The sequence below is a fragment of the Engraulis encrasicolus genome, chromosome 8, assembly GCF_034702125.1.
Source record: "Engraulis encrasicolus isolate BLACKSEA-1 chromosome 8, IST_EnEncr_1.0, whole genome shotgun sequence".
Taxonomy (NCBI): Eukaryota; Metazoa; Chordata; class Actinopteri; order Clupeiformes; family Engraulidae; genus Engraulis; species Engraulis encrasicolus.
The window spans coordinates 35857951-35875790 of record NC_085864.1 but is presented as its reverse complement, the minus strand read 5'-3'; the positions used below and the strand labels follow the sequence as shown (position 1 = coordinate 35875790).

Genomic DNA, 17840 nt, shown 5'->3' with positions numbered 1-17840 from the left:
ACAGAGACAGCATATGGATTCCCAAGTTGAACACTTGGTTACATGAGTCTGCTCTCACTCGTGACACACACACACACACACACACACACACACACACACACACACACACACACACACACACACACACACACACACACACACACACACACACACACACACACACACACACACACACACACACACACACACACACACACACACACACACACACACTAATATCATCTTACTTGGTTGTCTGCTGCTGCATTTTTGGAGTAAATCCCAGACCTGCCAGAATAACAGAGGCTCTGGACGGGAGAGAGGGAGTTGGAAACACAGAGAAAAAGAGATCACATATGAGAAACATACCAGCACCAAACACTGTACACATTTTGCAGAAATGCCCTGTCGTTCAAAATGTATGACACAGCATTAGTATTCCAATTTTGTACAATGATGTCAAAAAGCGAAATGCTTGGCTTTAAGGAAAGTTTGCAAATGAAGAACCAGTCTACATTCAGTTGGTAAACGCATACACAAATGGAATAGTTGTAGATGGACTATCAGACATACTGAAATAAATATCCATCTTTTCACCGTCACAAGTGGGATGCTATCCATCTTTATATTCCACAGTGTCTTGGATTTCCAACTTATGCTTGGGTGGTGATTTTTTTTTTTTGCGTTAGCGCTATCCAAGACCATGCTACTCAGTTTTCAAAACAACTCCTTACGAATGTGGGTGATATGGTGGTGATAATAGTTTTGGGGCCTTTCATTGAGCACATCAACAGAGACAGAGACACAGTGACACCTGAAACGTTCAGACTGGGACCTCTGGCCTCACTTCTCGCAATGGACAGGCATTGTGTTTATTTTATATTACGTGGACTGGCAGTTGGTTTTTGTTTGTTTGTTTCTTCTTTGTTTTTCTGTATGTGTGTTAGTGTTTGTTGTGTTTAAACCTTATAACATGTTGAAAACAAAATGCTTGATAAAAAAAAGGATTTTGGTGACAGTAAAAGTGTGGCATTCTGCATTGGAGTAGAACAGCTGTTAGAATTAAGGATGATGAAAGTGTTGGGGAAATTGTGCATCACAGTTTGTGTTGGGGAGTATGACAGTTATGGGGTGCTAGAAGAAGTGTGTGTGGCGGTACCTTGCAGGTGCTTTATCGGCTTCTATCTCCTCCAGTCGGACGTAGATCTCTGAGAGACGCACACTCTCCATTCCATCCGCCCTGGACAAAAACAAACACAAGAGGAGATGGTGAGATCAAACATTTTGCTTATTGCCCATAGACTCTGTAAACATGTATACATTTTGCTACTGATTGTGATGCAATTCTTAAACATATAAAGTAAATCCTGACTAACAGTTACATACAACTTAAAACTGACACATATTTTCATGATTGAAAAAGTTATTTAAGGGATCAAGTGCTTATTGATATGAAACCACCTTACCTTCAGCTTTCACAACAAAACAGACAGGTGCAATACACAGTCTGGCCAGACGGTGGTTAAAAGTTAAGACATATGAAGTTGTCTGGTATCTGGCGCCCTCTTGTGACCAAACGGGTATTTCAACAAAGCGACAGCAGTGCAGACAGCCAAAGGCAGCACTGTTCTCGCAACACAGAAACCACCACGAGGAGGACAACTACAAAGCAACCACAAAACCCAATAGCTGCAAAGAAGCTCCTTTGTCAAACTGAGGACTTTTGGTGTCTATTTAAAGAAACTAATAGATATCCTGACTGTCAGGCACATAAGAGCTCCTTGTTCTCGGCTTCTTTACAAAAAGCATTTTCCCAAGTCATCAAACGTAATAATACTGGATAAGAATAGATTGTGGGCTAGTGTGAATGAGCAAATATGGCACAAAAATAGGCCGGCACACCATGTTGAAACTTAAGATATTTCAGAGATGTTGAAAGTAGAAGCAGAGCCTTCAAACCAGGGGTGCATTTCTCAAAAGTGTAGTTAGCCAGTTAGCAACTTGGGTAGTTGCCAATGGGAAATTGCATTGAAAACAACAAAGTAGCTAATGACGTTAGCAACTACGGCTTTGAAAAATGCACCCCAGGCCAGGTGCATCGATGATAACGTAAAACCTCTGCCTGCTTGAGAAAGAAAATCTCCGTTCTGCATTCTTTCGTACTAGCGCTGATTACACAAATTCCAAGATCATGATTTAAACCTGGCTGCTCGACTTGCTGCATTCCAACAGAGGTGGAAAAGCCTGGCTGTAGATCACTTGCTAGCCATGGACCCTGAAACAAAGATCTCAGCCTGTGGGCTGGAAGCAGGTGTGAGGCTACGCAGAAGAGCAATCTCATTCCAAAAACCTGCCACTCGTATTATTATTATTAGTAGTAGTATTGTTATCATTATAATTATCATCATCATTGATGATCATCACCCCCCCATTTGGCTGAAAAATTGTACTCTACTCTCAACATTCTAGTCGCATATTCCATTCTATTGACCATATTATTTTGCGATGTGCGTAATGCAAGCCCTCCCCCGTGCACTGCAACTCTACAACACTACTTTACACGTACTTTCTTTACGTACCGGTAATCCTAATCTACTCCATTTCATGTAATTTCTATCCCGTTTCCTTGACTCTTTCCTTGATGTTCTGTACGTGGAGGGTGCGCTCTTCGTGAAGCATCCCTCCCACACCAGGTCACTCTCCAGTATTATGATGAACCTTCACCGTCGTTTTACCTACATAAAACCTAATCTACCTTTTCTATTATTGGAAAACATTCTATCGGCCCTGTCATCGGCATCCGGTGAGGCACTCGCCTGCCATGCGGCTGACCCAGCTTCGATTCCCGGTCCGGGTCCTTTGCCAACCCCCCCCCCCCGTCTCTCTCCCCATTCGCTTCCTGTCAACCTCTCATACTGTCCTGTACATAATAAAGTCTAAAAATACCAAACAAATATCTTAATAAATAAATAAACAAACAAACATTCCATCATATCATTCCCATCCCCTTTACATGACTCACGTTCCGTTGGTGATGCGTGCGTTGAGGGTGCGCAGACCCTCGAGCACCGTGTCGCTCTCCACCATTAGTAACTTACATTGTACTTAATCTATAAAACCAAATCTACATCTAGAACCCTAACAACATCGACTCACGTTCCGTTGGCGATGCGCGCGTTGAGGGTGCGCTCCTCGTGCAGTAGTCCCTCGTGCACCGTGTCACTCTCCACCATTATTAAAAAACTGTACCATCTATAATAAAACCTAGTCTACTGACAATCTAGATCTACAACCCAATCTGCATCGACTCACGTTCCGTTGGCAATGCGTGCGTTGAGGGTGCGCTCCTCGTGCAGCAGCCCCTCGTGCAACGCGTCACTCTCCACCATTATTAACTTACATTGTACTTAATCTATAAAACCAAATCTACATCTACAACCTAATCTGCATCGACTCACGTTCCGTTGGCGATGCGTGCGTTGAGGGTGCGCTCCTCGTGCAGCAGCCCCTCGCGCACCGTGTCGCTCTCCAGCACGCTCTGCAGGGCGGGGGTCTCGTCGCCGGCCACCTCCTGCTCCACGTGCAGGATGGAGATGTGCGGCGGCACGCGGAGGTTGCGGCTGGCCAGCATCTTCAGCAGCGTGGTCTTGCCCAGACCGTTACGCCCGATCAGGCCGTACCGACGACCCGCCGCCAGCGACAACTCCGCACCCTGCAGCAGCGACCTGCAATAAGAAGGAAAACAACAGCCAATCAGGAGCACTGTTAGAAGGAAATGTCAACCCATCAGGGAAAGAGAGCCCACCAGGCACAACATATGACATTCTTGTGCCTGTAAACTGTTCAGTTAGGATAAATTTCTTATGGCATCTGTGCACATCTGTGCACGCAATTGTTGTTCTCTCTTGTCTTGTCTATGCTCTGGACTCGATTTATTTGTACGTCTAATTACACGCAATGAAATTGTCGATAAAGTTCACTTTGTCAGCAATACTAAACTTCGCTGACAAATGTACACTCGCTGAGACTTGTCAGCTCATGGGTGCCGACTCAACATAAGCCAACATGGAAACGTGAATCAAGCTATGGTTCAAAAGTCTGAAGTCTGTACAGGCAAGACAGGGGCAGAACATAGGATACAATGCAGAAGATGACCTTGAACTGGTGCAGTTAGAAATTCCCTCATTCATGAAACAATAAAATTAAACCTTGAATTATTTCATCACCTCGCCAGCTGTCTTCCATACTGTTAAGGTGGTGACAAAACCATTACAAGCATTACAGTACAATAAACGCAACACGCATAAATACCAAGAGATTTGGTATTGATGAGAGGTAAATACCAAGAGATTTAGTCATGCATTTTAACAGGAAAATAACTAAAACAAAATCTGGCATTGAACATGTGACAATTGAGCCAAAGGCTTTAGTGAAATTCCTACTGAGTGAGGTGGAAAACACTCATCAACAGCTGGAGAGGACACGAAAAAGATCAACTTGCAACGTTCCCACTTTTTTTGTGGACGGAAAGTACCTAAAATAACTGCAACTGCACATAAGAGAGTGTCAGCTGAAAGCTTCGTAATAGAATCTCAATCGACTCGCTTCACCCTACTGTGAAAGGTCAAGCAAACTCACCGCTCCCCAAACGACACGTCGAAGTTTTCGATGCGAATGTCATAGCTGCGGTTCTTGCCGGACAAGTCGACGCGACTGTCCTTCTTGTTGCTCGCCTGACTGGCAGAGGCCTCCTCCAGCACCCTGAAAAACAACCAACACGAGGCTCATTGACATGTTTAGAAACATTTACATGAAACATTTTTCAGTAAAAACTACAACTTAATCCATGCAATACATGGGTTCGCAGTGTTTGTAAACACGATATTATGAGGAGGGGCAAGACACTGGCAGCCAACCACGTGAACTAATTTTTTGACCGACAGCGGTTTCCAACAACCAGAGGTTGAGTTGTGCGCAGCTAGGTTCGTGCAGCCAGGGGAAAACAAAAATTTAGAACCCATGTATAGTGGCATTAGCTGTGGTTGCCCACCTGACTGCTACTAAAAACTAATGAGCCATGGATACATGCAGGAGTCAGAGAGACTTGCTTGTCTCTAGTCAGACACAAGCAGGGCTCCAGAGTGCGACCAATTTGGTCGCATATGCGCCCATTTTTTTCAATGGTGCGCCTAAAAAATATTTTTAGGCGCACCGGTGCGACCAGCCATCAGTAGAACAAAATCAATTACCAAACAACCCTTTTAATAGACATAAAATTAATAGTCATTCTACAGTAGTGGCCCATCATCACACAATAAAACGTGTCGATGCAGTCATTCCTTCAACTCCGCTGCCTACCGGTAGCTTTCTCCCCCTTCCTCGTTCACAGGCAGCCCGACGTTTCAGAATAGAATGTTCGACTTCGCTCAACCATCCGAGTTCACATGTGCCAGCGAGTTTTGTGTTCTCAACCAGGCGAGTTTTGCAACGGACGAGAGAGTTGCAAGCACGGTAAAAACAGCAAAATGACTTGAGGATATTTTAAACACGAGAGTCACAATCACGGGGAAAAACTAAATGGGTTGAGCGGATATTAAACATTGCCACACAAAAACGCAGACGGGTGCGGATAATTGCCCGTTTCAGCCGCGTGCAGAGCTGGCCAAACAACAGGTGGCGCGCTAGTCTGTCGGGACTTCTGTGAGAGTTTTTTGATAGCGACTAGGGCAGGCTACATACTGCCTATCAGTCGGTGAGGCATCATTCATGCACCTCGAGACAGCGCGAGAGGGAGGGAGAGAAAGAGAGAGAGAGCGAGCGAGCGCACTAGTGCCGTCGTGTCTGTTCGTAGCGCTTGCTAAGATACCACAATCATTATGCAGAGGGAGAGCGCTCAAAAACGGGGAAATAGACCAAACCCAATTCACCTCAGATTCCACTGTAAACATAGGCTAGGCTATTTGTGTATAATGATTTTAGAAATCATGACATTTTTAGCAGGGTTTGTTTAAAAAAATCTATCCATCCATTCATCCATCCATCTATGCATCTTCATATTGTAACTCTGCTTGTGTCGTGTGCGTAGCCTTATTGCAGAAAAGGCTGGTATGTTGATCTTACTAGTCAAACACATAGGCCTACTGACTAAAAGGCTACTAATTTGGTCTTTTCTACCAGCCAAACTGCTTGTAGCCAAGATGTGTCTTGATATGTCTTTTATAAGGAGCACATTTGGAAGACTAGCCTATAGCACATGAAAGGCTCCAGGTCTTTTAAAATATAGCAACAATAATAGAATAATAATAACAATAGCCTAATAATAATAATAATAATGATTATCATTATTATTATTCTATTGTTGCTATTATTATTGCTATTGTTATTATTTTTAATTATTATTTTTTAAAGCTGAGGTGCGTGTGTGTATGGGGTGGTGAAAACATTTGGGTGCACCTAAATTTTGTGCTGGTGCACCTAAAAAATGTTTTAGGCGCACCAGTGCAACCAGTGCAAAAAGTTAGTCTGGAGCCCTGACAAGCATTACACATACAACTTCAGACAGTAGAGCGGACAGTGTTCCTACTAAAAAAAGCAAGATTTTTGGATAGCTTGTTCCTTGCTACAGTCAGACGGATGGAAAAACAGACTAACTTAATGACTTTGAATGACTTAATGGATATTTCTACTTGGATCACTTCTAAAAATGTCTTTAGTCTTTTTCTTTTTTTTCTAATTTCCTATTTATTGATTCAGAGGGTCTGCTCATGAGTTCCTATGTGCCTGGACAACTAGTTCATGCACAAATGGCAAATAAAGAACTTTGAACTATGACTTGAAGAGCACTTGACCATTAACAGTCATGATTGTCTGTTTGTAAATGTACCAATTCATTTCCCAGCCCTAGTCAGAGCCTACCTCCCGTTAAGGGCTAGGGGACAGAAAAGGTTTCTATGGCCCTTTCAACATGCCATTTTTGTCCAGAAATATGACACTAACGAGATTTGAGCAGAAGTGAGCGGAGTGGGATGTTGGTTGGTGTAATAGCTCATTGCTACAGATACTGTACGAGGCTTCGGCTACTAACGTCCTACGCTTAACTTTGCTAGTTGGAAACCGTTACACTGGCCTCTGTCTCCGTCCAGTACTCACACGCTGCTGGGGGGTTTCAGAGAGTCCTTCTCATTCCTCCTCTCGTGTTTGGCCTTCAGCTTGGCCTCTGCCTTCTCCAGCTTCTTGGCATCCACCGTCTGCAAGGACAAGAGATTGAGGGAAGCAACAAATATGAAGGCGTGATGAAGGAGTTGAACTGTTTGGAGCAGGGGAACAGTACGAGCCAATCGAAATCCATTACGCCTTATCAGCTGCTTTCACCAACAACAAGAACATCCTCCTGATTTCAAAGTTGTTTTTCAATGTGGATGTTCATGTCAAAGTAATGAAGTAAACATTGATGCAGTTGTAGATCTTGATATGTATTAACTTTTAAATACATGCAATAGAACTGATTTTACCCTACCGTGTTTCCACCACGCTTTGTCATCCAAACGCTTTGGACATCGTTGGAGGCAGAGACCGCTGTGAAAAAGACAAACATTCTGAAGTTAATTACGTGAATATGCACGGAAAGCCAATGGGTCAGGTGTCAAATGAAGTCTAAGTACACAATCACTTTAAAATAGAGCAACAATGTTAAATTATTTTTTTTAAATCATGTTAACACTTAAAAAATGAACAACAGACAAGTCCCCTGCAGCAAGTTGACAGTACAAGTTATTTATTCCACCCAAGGTCAGCTGATAAAATAAATAACATTATTTAACAACAAAAGCAACAAAAAAGATGGGTAAAAACCCCAGCAATAACAATAAACCCACAAGCATACTGAATTGCAATCCAGTGTACTGCCTGTGATAGGTTGCATTGAACTTTCTGAACTTTAAATGAACCCAATGCAGGCAGCCCAGGTCAAAAAAATGTGTACTTAAGTGTACTTTAAATATATTTAATTTTCTGAAAGTATATTTTAAGTACACTCTACTTATCAAGTACAGTACTTAAGTATGGTATTTAAAAATATACTTATAGTTAAGTGTATTTTAAATATATTTTAAAATAATTTGTATTATTAAAGTTATGTACTTAAATATATTTTTTATAAAATATCACTGTTAGTGTATTGTACTTTAAATGTATTTTAAGTTTTAAGTATATATTTGTATTTTAAAAGTAATGTGCTAAGTGTAGTATTGTCAAATATACTATTAGTGTATTATATTTTAAAATGTATTTCAAGTATAATTTGTATTTTTAAAAAGTAATGTGCTAAAGTGTAGCATTATAAAGTATACTATTAGTGTATTATACTTTAAGTGTATTTTAAGTATCTTTGCATTTTAAAAGTTATGTACTTAAGTGTAGTATTATAAAGTACACTATTAATGTATTGTATTTAAATGTATTGTAAGTACATTTGTATTTTAAAAGTAATGTGCTAAAGTGTAGTATTGTCAAATATGCTATTAGTATATTGTATTTTAAGTCTAATTTAAGTACATTTGTATTTTAAAAAGTAATGTGCTAAAGTGTAGCATTATACAGTATACTGTTAGTGTATTATATTTTAAGTGTATTTTAAGTATCTTTGTATTTTAAAAGTTATGTACTTAAGTGTAGTATTATAAAATACACTATTAGTGTATTGTATTTAAATGTATGGTTAGTACAATTGTATTTTAAAAGTCATGTACTTAAGTGTAGTGTTATGAAATACACTATTATTGTATTGTATTTAAATATATTTTAAGTACATTTGTATTTTAAAAGTAATGGGCTTAAGTGTGGTATTGTTAATTATACTAGTAGTATTCAATATTAAGTTTTTTAAAGTCTATTATAACATTTGTATTTTAAAGTAATGTGTTAACGTGTAGTATTATAAAATATACACTATTAGTGTATTGTATTTAAATGTATTGTAAATACATTTGTATTTTTTAAAGTAATATGCTAAAGTGTGGTATTGTTAAATATACTATTAGTATATTCTATTTAATGTATTTTAAGTACATTTTGTATTTTAAAAGTAATGTGCTAAAAGTGTAGCATTATAAAGTATACTATTAGTGNATTATATTTTANGTGTATTTTTAAGTATCTTTGTCTTTGTATTTTAAAAGTTATGTACTTAAATGTAGTATTATATAAAATACACTATTAGTGTATTGTATTTAAATGTATTGTAAGTACATTTGTATTTTTAAAGTAATGTGCTTAAGTGTGGTACTGTTAAATATACTTTTAGTATATTCAATTTTAAGTCTATTTTAAGTACATTTGTATTTTAAAAGGAATGTGTTAAAGTGTAGTATTATAAAATACACTATTAGTGTATTGTATTTAAATGTATTGTAAATACATTTGTATTTTTAAAGTAATGTGCTAAAGTGTGGTATTGTTAAATATACTATTAGTATATTCTATTTAAAGTCTATTTTAAGTACATTTGTATTTTAAAAGTAATGTGCTAAAGTGTTTTATTAAAAAAATACACTATTAGTGTATTGTATTTAAATGTATTGTAAATACATTTGTATTTTTAAAGTAATGTGCTTAAGTGTGGTATTGTTAAATATACTATTAGTATATTCTATTTTAAGTCTATTTTAAGTACATTAATATTTTAAAAGTAATGTGTTAAAGTGTAGTGTTATAAAATACACTATTAGTGTATTGTATTTAAATGTATTTTAAGTACATTTGTATTTTTAAAGTAATGTGCTAAAGATTGTTTTTTAGAGAATACACTATTAGTGTTGTGTATTTAAATGTATTGTAACTATATTTACAAAATAAATAAACTAATTACTGGCCAAAGTACAGTCATTTTCCTAGCAAAAAATGTCTATATCTGGAACATGGACAAAAACCTCAATTTATGATGATGATGAATGACTCCCCTTTTTCCAGCATGAATTTTGGAAATAAACTACAAAAAATCATACACAGTACACCATTATAGTAATGTATGGTATTAGAAAATGTACTGCTAGTTTAATGTATTAAACTTTGTTCTTAAAAAATGTACTCAAACATAGTGTTAGAAAATATACATTATCAGTTATATATACCTAAACTTTATTTTACGACCTTTACAAATATGCATATTTTTTTGCATACTTACTATATTGCCTTTTTGACACTAATATTAATTGTCTTTAATGAAATGTACTCACTTATAAAGATTTTATGTTATTTTTCTTGTTGTCTTGAACCACTTCAAGTGTATTTTAAGTGTATTTGTATTTTTAAAGTAATGTGCTTAAGTGTTGTATTTGAAAACATACTGTTAGTGTAGTATATTTTAAGTGTATTTTACCTGTAAGTGTATTTGTATTTTAAAAGTAATGTGCTAAAGTTTGGTATTAGAAAGAATATTTGAAACGTACTTAAAGTTAAGTATGATTTTAGTATATTAAGTACACTTGTACAAAGTTTGATTTTTAGTACCAAAAAGTCAACTTAAAATGTGTTAAAGCTCTACTTAATTATATTTCAAGTGTATTTAAGTATACTATAAGTTGTCCCAAAATAACATTCTTTAAATACACACTTTTGAAGTATATTTTAAATACAAAAATACATACTTATTAAGTATATTAAGTACACTTTTTTCACCTGGGTACTTTTTTAAACCATCATTTTAGTGTATTTTAACCTAGGCTTATTTATTCATTATGCTTTGTAACATTAAATAACCTTCCACCTTCCATTTTGTTAATGTATTTTATGGTAAAACACCATATTGAAGAGCACAAACATCTTAAAAAGGCATGTAAGGCCTTACCTATTAAACTTTTAAGCACAATACTGAAATACTGTTATTAAGTTGTGTTTTATTAGTAAGTGCACTTTAAAGTGTACTTTTTGGTGCACACAAATTAAACATGTAAAAGTGTCTTTAATTCGATAAAAGCATACCACCACCAATGATTCTAAGTAGTATAATTACGTATATAAAAATACTTAAAGTGTACTACTCAAGACTTACTTCAAGAATTGTGGCCTGTCAAAGGACAGGTAGTTGTGGTCTAGTGTTTGGCAGTCTGTTTCAGTGCAGGTTGTGGTTTCGAATCCTGGTTGAGCAGTGGTTGTTTGTCTGATGTGAAGGTGAAAGGAAGGTTCATGTGAATGGCGATGGTTTGAAACAAGACAATGTACAATGGAAATGAGTAACTGGGGATTACATTAATTTTTTTTTCATATACTTTTGAAATATATTTAAAGTGTACTTAAAATAAATATATTTGAAATGTGCTTAAAGTAAAATCTACTTGTAGTATACTTAAAATACATTTAGAGTCAATACACTTAAAAGTACTTAAGATTTTTTGAATGTCCTTGAATGTACTTTGAAAAGTAAGTATGTTTTTGTATATTAAATACACATTGTACAAAGTTTGATTTTAGTACAAAAAAGTCAATTAAAATGTGATTAAGCTCTACTTAATTATATTTCAATGTACTTAAGTATACTATAAGTTGTCCCAAAATAACACAACTTAAGTATGTACTTCTGCAGTATACTATAAAGTACTTTCTCATGACATTGAAATAGATTTCTAATGTACTTAAAATGTGCTTATCCGCATGCTAAAGTTCACATTAAACACATTTTAAAGTACATTGGTTAGTATACTTATAATGTACTTAAAGTTAATATATGATTTTAGTATATTAAGTACACTTGTACAAAGTTTGATTTTAGTACAAAAAAGTCAACTTAAAATGTGATTAAGCTCTACTTAATTATATTTCAAGTGTATTTAAGTATACTATAAGTTGTCCCAAAATAACACAACTTAAGTATGTACTTCTGCAGTATACTATAAAGTACTTTCTCACGACGTTAAAATAGATTTCTAATGTACTTAAAATGCACTTATCCACATGCTAAAGTTCACATTAAGCACATTTTAAAGTGATTCGGTTAGTATACTTATAATGTACTTAAAATTAAGTATGTTTTTAGTATACTAAGTACACTTGTACAAAGTTTGATTTTAGTACAAAAAAGTCAACTTAAAATGTGATTAAGCTCTACTTAATTATATTTCAAGTGTATTTAAGTATACTATAAGTTGTCCAAAATAAACACAACTTAAGTATGTACTTCTGCAGTATACTATAAAGTACTTTCTCATGACGTTAAAATAGATTTTCTAATGTACTTAAAATGCACTTATCCGCATGCTAAAGTAAACATTAAACACATTTTAAAGTGACTTGATTAGTATACTTATAATGTACTTAAAGTTAAATATATTTTTAGTATATTAAGTACACTTATACAAAGTTTAATTTTAGTACAAAAAAGTCAACTTAAAATGTGTTTAAGCTCTACTTACTTAATTAATTTTCAAGTACATTATTATATATACTATAAGTTTGTATCCCAAAAGTAACATTCTTCTCAATACACACAAGAAGTCATACACTTTAAATAAAATAAAACGTACTTATTAAGTATATATTAAGTACACTTTTTTTTTACTTGGGAGCAAATGATCAGTTTATGATGATGTCACGACAATGATACAAAAGAACTCTTGACTGAATCAAAACTCTGGATCTGATGTGTCAAATTCCTCCTACTGTGAACAAATTTACATTTTTCTGTTGATGTGGAGTGTACACTGTAATATCTCAAAAACTCTTTTGCAATAACAAAACAATGTTTTTTTCCCCAGGGGTGATTTGCAACTCCTCTACCAGCTAGCTAGTGAGAGCAATTGAGTTTGTTCTTGGGGACGATAAACAGCAATTCATCATTTCTGACAGACATGTCTCCTACCGTTATTACTTTGGCCGCAAATGTGTAAAACACAGGTTACTGCAATTGTGTTCAGGGTATGGTTGTTTTGTTTAAACCACGTCACATGCTGCTTTAGATGACTAGTGATTAAAGAGTCATTTTCAAGTGCCATGCTCAGGGAAAACAATTGGTGTGGCATACCCTGGGATTGAACTCAAAACTATTGTGTTCCACTGGCTTGTCCTCATCACAGGCCCACCTTCTAAATATTGTGGGTGTTAATTTATTGTCAGGGAATGTATATAAAGGGGATGTTGAGTTTGTGTTCTTCAGCTTGATTTACGCTTGAAGAGTTACGCTATTATATTACCCTCAATTTTCCATAAAGCTTTGTTCTTTGAAAAACATGACACAAACCTATGCCCCAAGATTACAGTGTATGTGTTAGCAAGGTCCCTGCAGAGTACTTAACTTAAGAACTGAATAGATATCCTTGCCCGGACGTATCTACTGAGTTTACTGAAGTTAAATAGGAGGTTAAGATGTCCTTACCATGATCTGTGGAGATCTGGGACAACTGAACTGGAGCATCCAGGAGCACTTGCTTCTGAGCAGGGTGACAGTTATTCCTGTGGGGAAGTACAACACAATAATTTGAGTTTTCAAAACGACATTACAAACATAAAGCCTTTTATTGTCATTATACAAAGTATAATGAGATTTGAGCTTTCCTATGAGACGCACAGGACGCACAGAGAGTATTGTATTACACTTTATATAGTCCACTTGAGCAAAAACAGCAGTTTCGTGTTAGCTGTTCAATGAGTATCTCCACTCAAAGAATCTCTACTGTTGACATACAAAGTCTAACCTCGGCCCTCGGCCGGTTGAAAACAATGGGTTTGTCTCACTTGGATTCTGTTTGGCATTGTATGAAGTGTGAAAAATGTTGGTGACTTGAGCCTTGCCTAGTAAACTAGACAAATCTGCCAAATGCATACCTGCCAACCTTTACAAAAAATTTTGAGTAGCAACTTATCGCGGCGCGGCAATTCACGGCGCAACAACTTGGCATGGCAAAGCAACGGGGCCGCCGGCGGGCCCATCTGAGAGGCTAATTTGTTTTGCATAGTCTGCCCTACACCTAGGGTTGCCAAATGTCAACAGGGAAGATATGAGACACTTCATTCAGGCAGGGGGTTTAGGGGTCCTCCCCGAGAAAAATTGCTTTTCTTAGATGCAATTTCCTGCATTTTAATGCATTTTAGCCTAACATCCTGTGTATCTGGCAAATAGTTTATCTTGCTCTTCACAGTGCTTTGAACTACCATAATTTACTAATTTTTCATGGAAGATGTTTTTTTTTTTGTTTCACACCATAACACCAATAAAATGCTATGATATAGTGTGCTGGAATTCAGGCCCCTAAATTAACTTTATTGATCACCAGCCAATATGGCTGTTAATCTTACTAGTCAAAAAATACCACCAGTCCTGGCTAGTAAGTGGCTATAGGCCTATTAAGTTATCCTATGTACCAGCCAAACAGAGCATTTGGTCAATTGGGGGGTGTTAAGGAGCTGGAATTGAGTATGAAATTGAAGCATTTGCTGATTATTTTTTTGGCTGTAGAAGGTACATGTAGGAAAATGTATACTTTGATTCTATAATACAGAGGCATTTCAGTGATTTTAATGAACAAAAAGTTGAATTGTAATGATTCTTACATCATCTCCCCCAATATTAATAAATGGTAATGTTGTCACCTACTGTGAAGAAGCATCAGCAGAGTAGAGAAAAAGATAAAGACAAGTGTTATCTAAACTAGGATAATATCAGGTTGCCTTGGGGGCTAACATCAAAATCACACTTGCATTCATTCGGTACAAAATGCGTCATATAGTGGCTCTACTGAGGGACGGGGGCTAATGGCCATTGCTCTTGGGACGTATAGGGGCATGCACTAATTTAGGGGCATGCACGCTTCTTGTTTGTACTTCTCTGCATAATAGTAGGCCTATCTACCCTCATCTGCCGCCATGACTTGGCTATTGTTCACTGTTCGGCACATATATGATGATAGGAGAATTGATTTTTTATTAATAGATTGCCATACGTGATTACGGATAGTAGTCGTGGAGTGATGCATATTTGGTATGACGCACGACCTGTTACACTTGTTCACAGAATGGGTCACGACTCGGGGGGGAACAGTATTCCTATACCAGGGGTCAGGAACCTTTTTGGTGGAGAGAGCCATAAACGCCAACATTTTAAAAAGACATTTTCATGAGAGCCATACCATTTTAAAAACACTGAAAAAGGATGCATTTCAAATAAGACCATTTTAGAGTGTATTGTCAAGTTATTGCTTTTATTGATAACAGGTAAGTATAGGGTTGCCAACTGTCAACTTCATTATGGTGAAGGTCTGGGAGAATTCTGTATTTCTTAGATGTAATTTCCTGCATTTTAACCTCCCTTGTCCCATTTCAACTCAAAATGGAACCCATATGTTTATTTATAAATACAGGACGATTCCATATTTCAAGGGAACCCTTGGCAACCCTAGATAAGTAAGAGCCATATACAGTTCACAAAAGAGCCACATGTGGCTCTAGAGCCATAGGTTCCTGACCCCTGGCCTATACGGTGTCATGGTAGGTTACAGATGTACTCCGAGCACAACCGTTAGAAATATCGCTTTATTTTCCCCGAGTTAAAATGATCCGACGCAAAGGGAAACCGAATTTAGTTTGCTGCTAATCTGCTAATTTATAGCGCAGTCATCGACACATTTCTCATTCGGAAGTAATCTCGTTTCGGTCCAATATCAAACAAGCAACAACATATTCCCGTCAAATACGGCGAAACATTGGGTGAACCATACGACAGACCTCGGCCTTTATTTATTTTCATAAGTTTACGAAATTTAGCAACTGGACGCAATTCACTATTCCCATACATGCAGTCACCTTTCTCAAAGCCCATTTACCTTTGAAACGGTGATTTTGACGGTGCTCACTTGTAAAACTACAGCGACAGTACCAAGATGGATAATACATGATGACAGGAGGAGGACACTTGTGTCAGAGATTATAGGACTATATTACTCTGCTTGTGTGATTTCGAAGCAAACTTTCTATCGGCAGCTGATGCCTCGACTCGAGAGGAGCGCAGCACACCAAATGAAGACCTCAAACTAGCGCTCTGATTGGTCAATATTCCCCCCACACACGTTGCTGGCCAATGGAAAGGCCAGCGCGAGACAATTGCAAGCAGAGCCATATCTACGGCTCTGTCTGGTTGCAAGTCTACAGAGCAATGTATTGGGCCCATGAACACACTTTGCTATTGGTTTTTCCCGTATTTTGAAGTGACAGCGCCGTAGTTTGATGTCAAAATCCGTATCTGCTACACAAAATGCGTAATGGTCGGCAGGTATGCAAATGGCCAAAATATTTTGCCTGTCGAGTTGGCACCAGCCCCGGCACACCAATCACAATGAGAGGCTTATTATTTTTTCCTTGGTCAAAATACCGTAAAATACCATGCGCTGTAGTGATGTTTACATGAGATGAATGTTAGCTGCTTTCCAGTTTGACAGTTATTCTCAATCAATCAAACCCATGTAATTCTGGACGAGTCCATACTCATCAGACCCCCGTGTAACACTGGCTACATGGAACGAAACCACTGGCTCCAACTCAGCCGATCACGATTACATCCAATCAAAATGTTCAGTAGTATAGGAATGTTACAAGTTGCCAGCCACTTGTTAAAGAATGATGCAAGTTCACTTTAAATTGTTGTATATACTCTATACCAGTGGTTCTTAACCTGGGGTGCGGGCACCCCCTGTGGGTGCGCCAGAGATTTCAGGGGGTGCGCGGAATTTTGTTAGTGTTGAGGTTGTGACCAAAATTCTATAAGCGAACAGTATAATTAGGCCAAATCAAAACCAAATTAAAACTTGTTTTGGTCCCCATGTAAAGGTATAAGGTATTGATTAAGGTCTCAAGCAAGAATCGTTGTAATTAATCACGAAAAATATTTGTTTAGTGTGTATATATGTGCAGACACTTGAGTTGGGGGTGCGCGACTTGTCTTGGGCACAGGTAAGGGGGTGCGTTAAGAAAAAAAGGTTAAGAACCACTGCTCTATACAATCCTTGCCTACAAAGTACTCATGCATGATCTAGTACTGTATGTTAATTGGCAACACAAGACCACAAGCCAGCCTCTTGTTTACAAAGTAAATACAAAATGTCTTTTTACATCCTTAGTAAAGCCTATAAAGGCAACATGTGTGCATATATAGGGCAGCTGAACGTATTGATAGGGCGCACAAGTGAGAGACTGGCCATCACTATGAATGTTGAGGATGCACTCGGTTACGACAACAGGTGTAGCCGTTTAATGTTGAGGTCAGGGACCCACTTTGCCAAAATCACATAGGAATATCCACGTCTATGCACATTTATTGAGCACTGCAACCATATCGCAAGACAAGTACCTAATAGCTGTGCAAGACCCAGGGGGCGGGCTTGTATAGTGGTTCAGTCAGTCACAACATAGAGCAGAATCACATTATTATCCAGAGTTATCAAATCACCTTAGAGGAGGGTAGTGTAGCGTTTGGTGTTGCACTACGAAGTTTGCTTCGCATGAACTGTGAATCACTGCCCTTAGGCCTTGTTCACACCAAGATCGACCTACGCTAACTGAGCAACGGAAGTCATTATTTCTCTATGGAGGGAAAGCAAACTAGGCAACCACAGCGAAGTGAACCAGGGGCGAACCAGGGGCGAAGTGAACTGAGCAACGAGAGCGAATTTTCAACGATGAAAGTCAAGCTAATAATATGGTAATGAGCTATGACGTGGTTCGGCGAAAACCAACTGGAATGTCTCCGAATGTCCCAGGCTGTTAAGCCAGAGCTGTAATGTGATTAGCTAAATCAAGCATGTCAATGTCACGTACAGAGCGCATAAAGAGAATTCATGGTGAAACTTCTTCAGCAAACTTTTTAGGCAGCGTAGGTCGCGCTT

At 37.6% G+C, this 17840-nt stretch overlaps 1 protein-coding gene across 1 annotated transcript in view; it reads right to left on the bottom strand.

The window, feature by feature from the left end:
* abcf3 (ATP-binding cassette, sub-family F (GCN20), member 3) overlaps positions 1 to 17840 on the bottom strand; it is a 34896-nt gene that overhangs the window by 15904 nt on the left and 1152 nt on the right. The window contains exons 3-9 of the mRNA XM_063205553.1: positions 13343 to 13419; positions 7496 to 7554; positions 7129 to 7226; positions 4618 to 4740; positions 3438 to 3704; positions 1139 to 1219; positions 228 to 287 (exon numbers count right to left, since the gene is read on the bottom strand). Coding sequence (XP_063061623.1) covers positions 228 to 287; positions 1139 to 1219; positions 3438 to 3704; positions 4618 to 4740; positions 7129 to 7226; positions 7496 to 7554; positions 13343 to 13419 — 765 coding nt within the window. The remainder of the gene's footprint in view (positions 1 to 227; positions 288 to 1138; positions 1220 to 3437; positions 3705 to 4617; positions 4741 to 7128; positions 7227 to 7495; positions 7555 to 13342; positions 13420 to 17840) is intronic.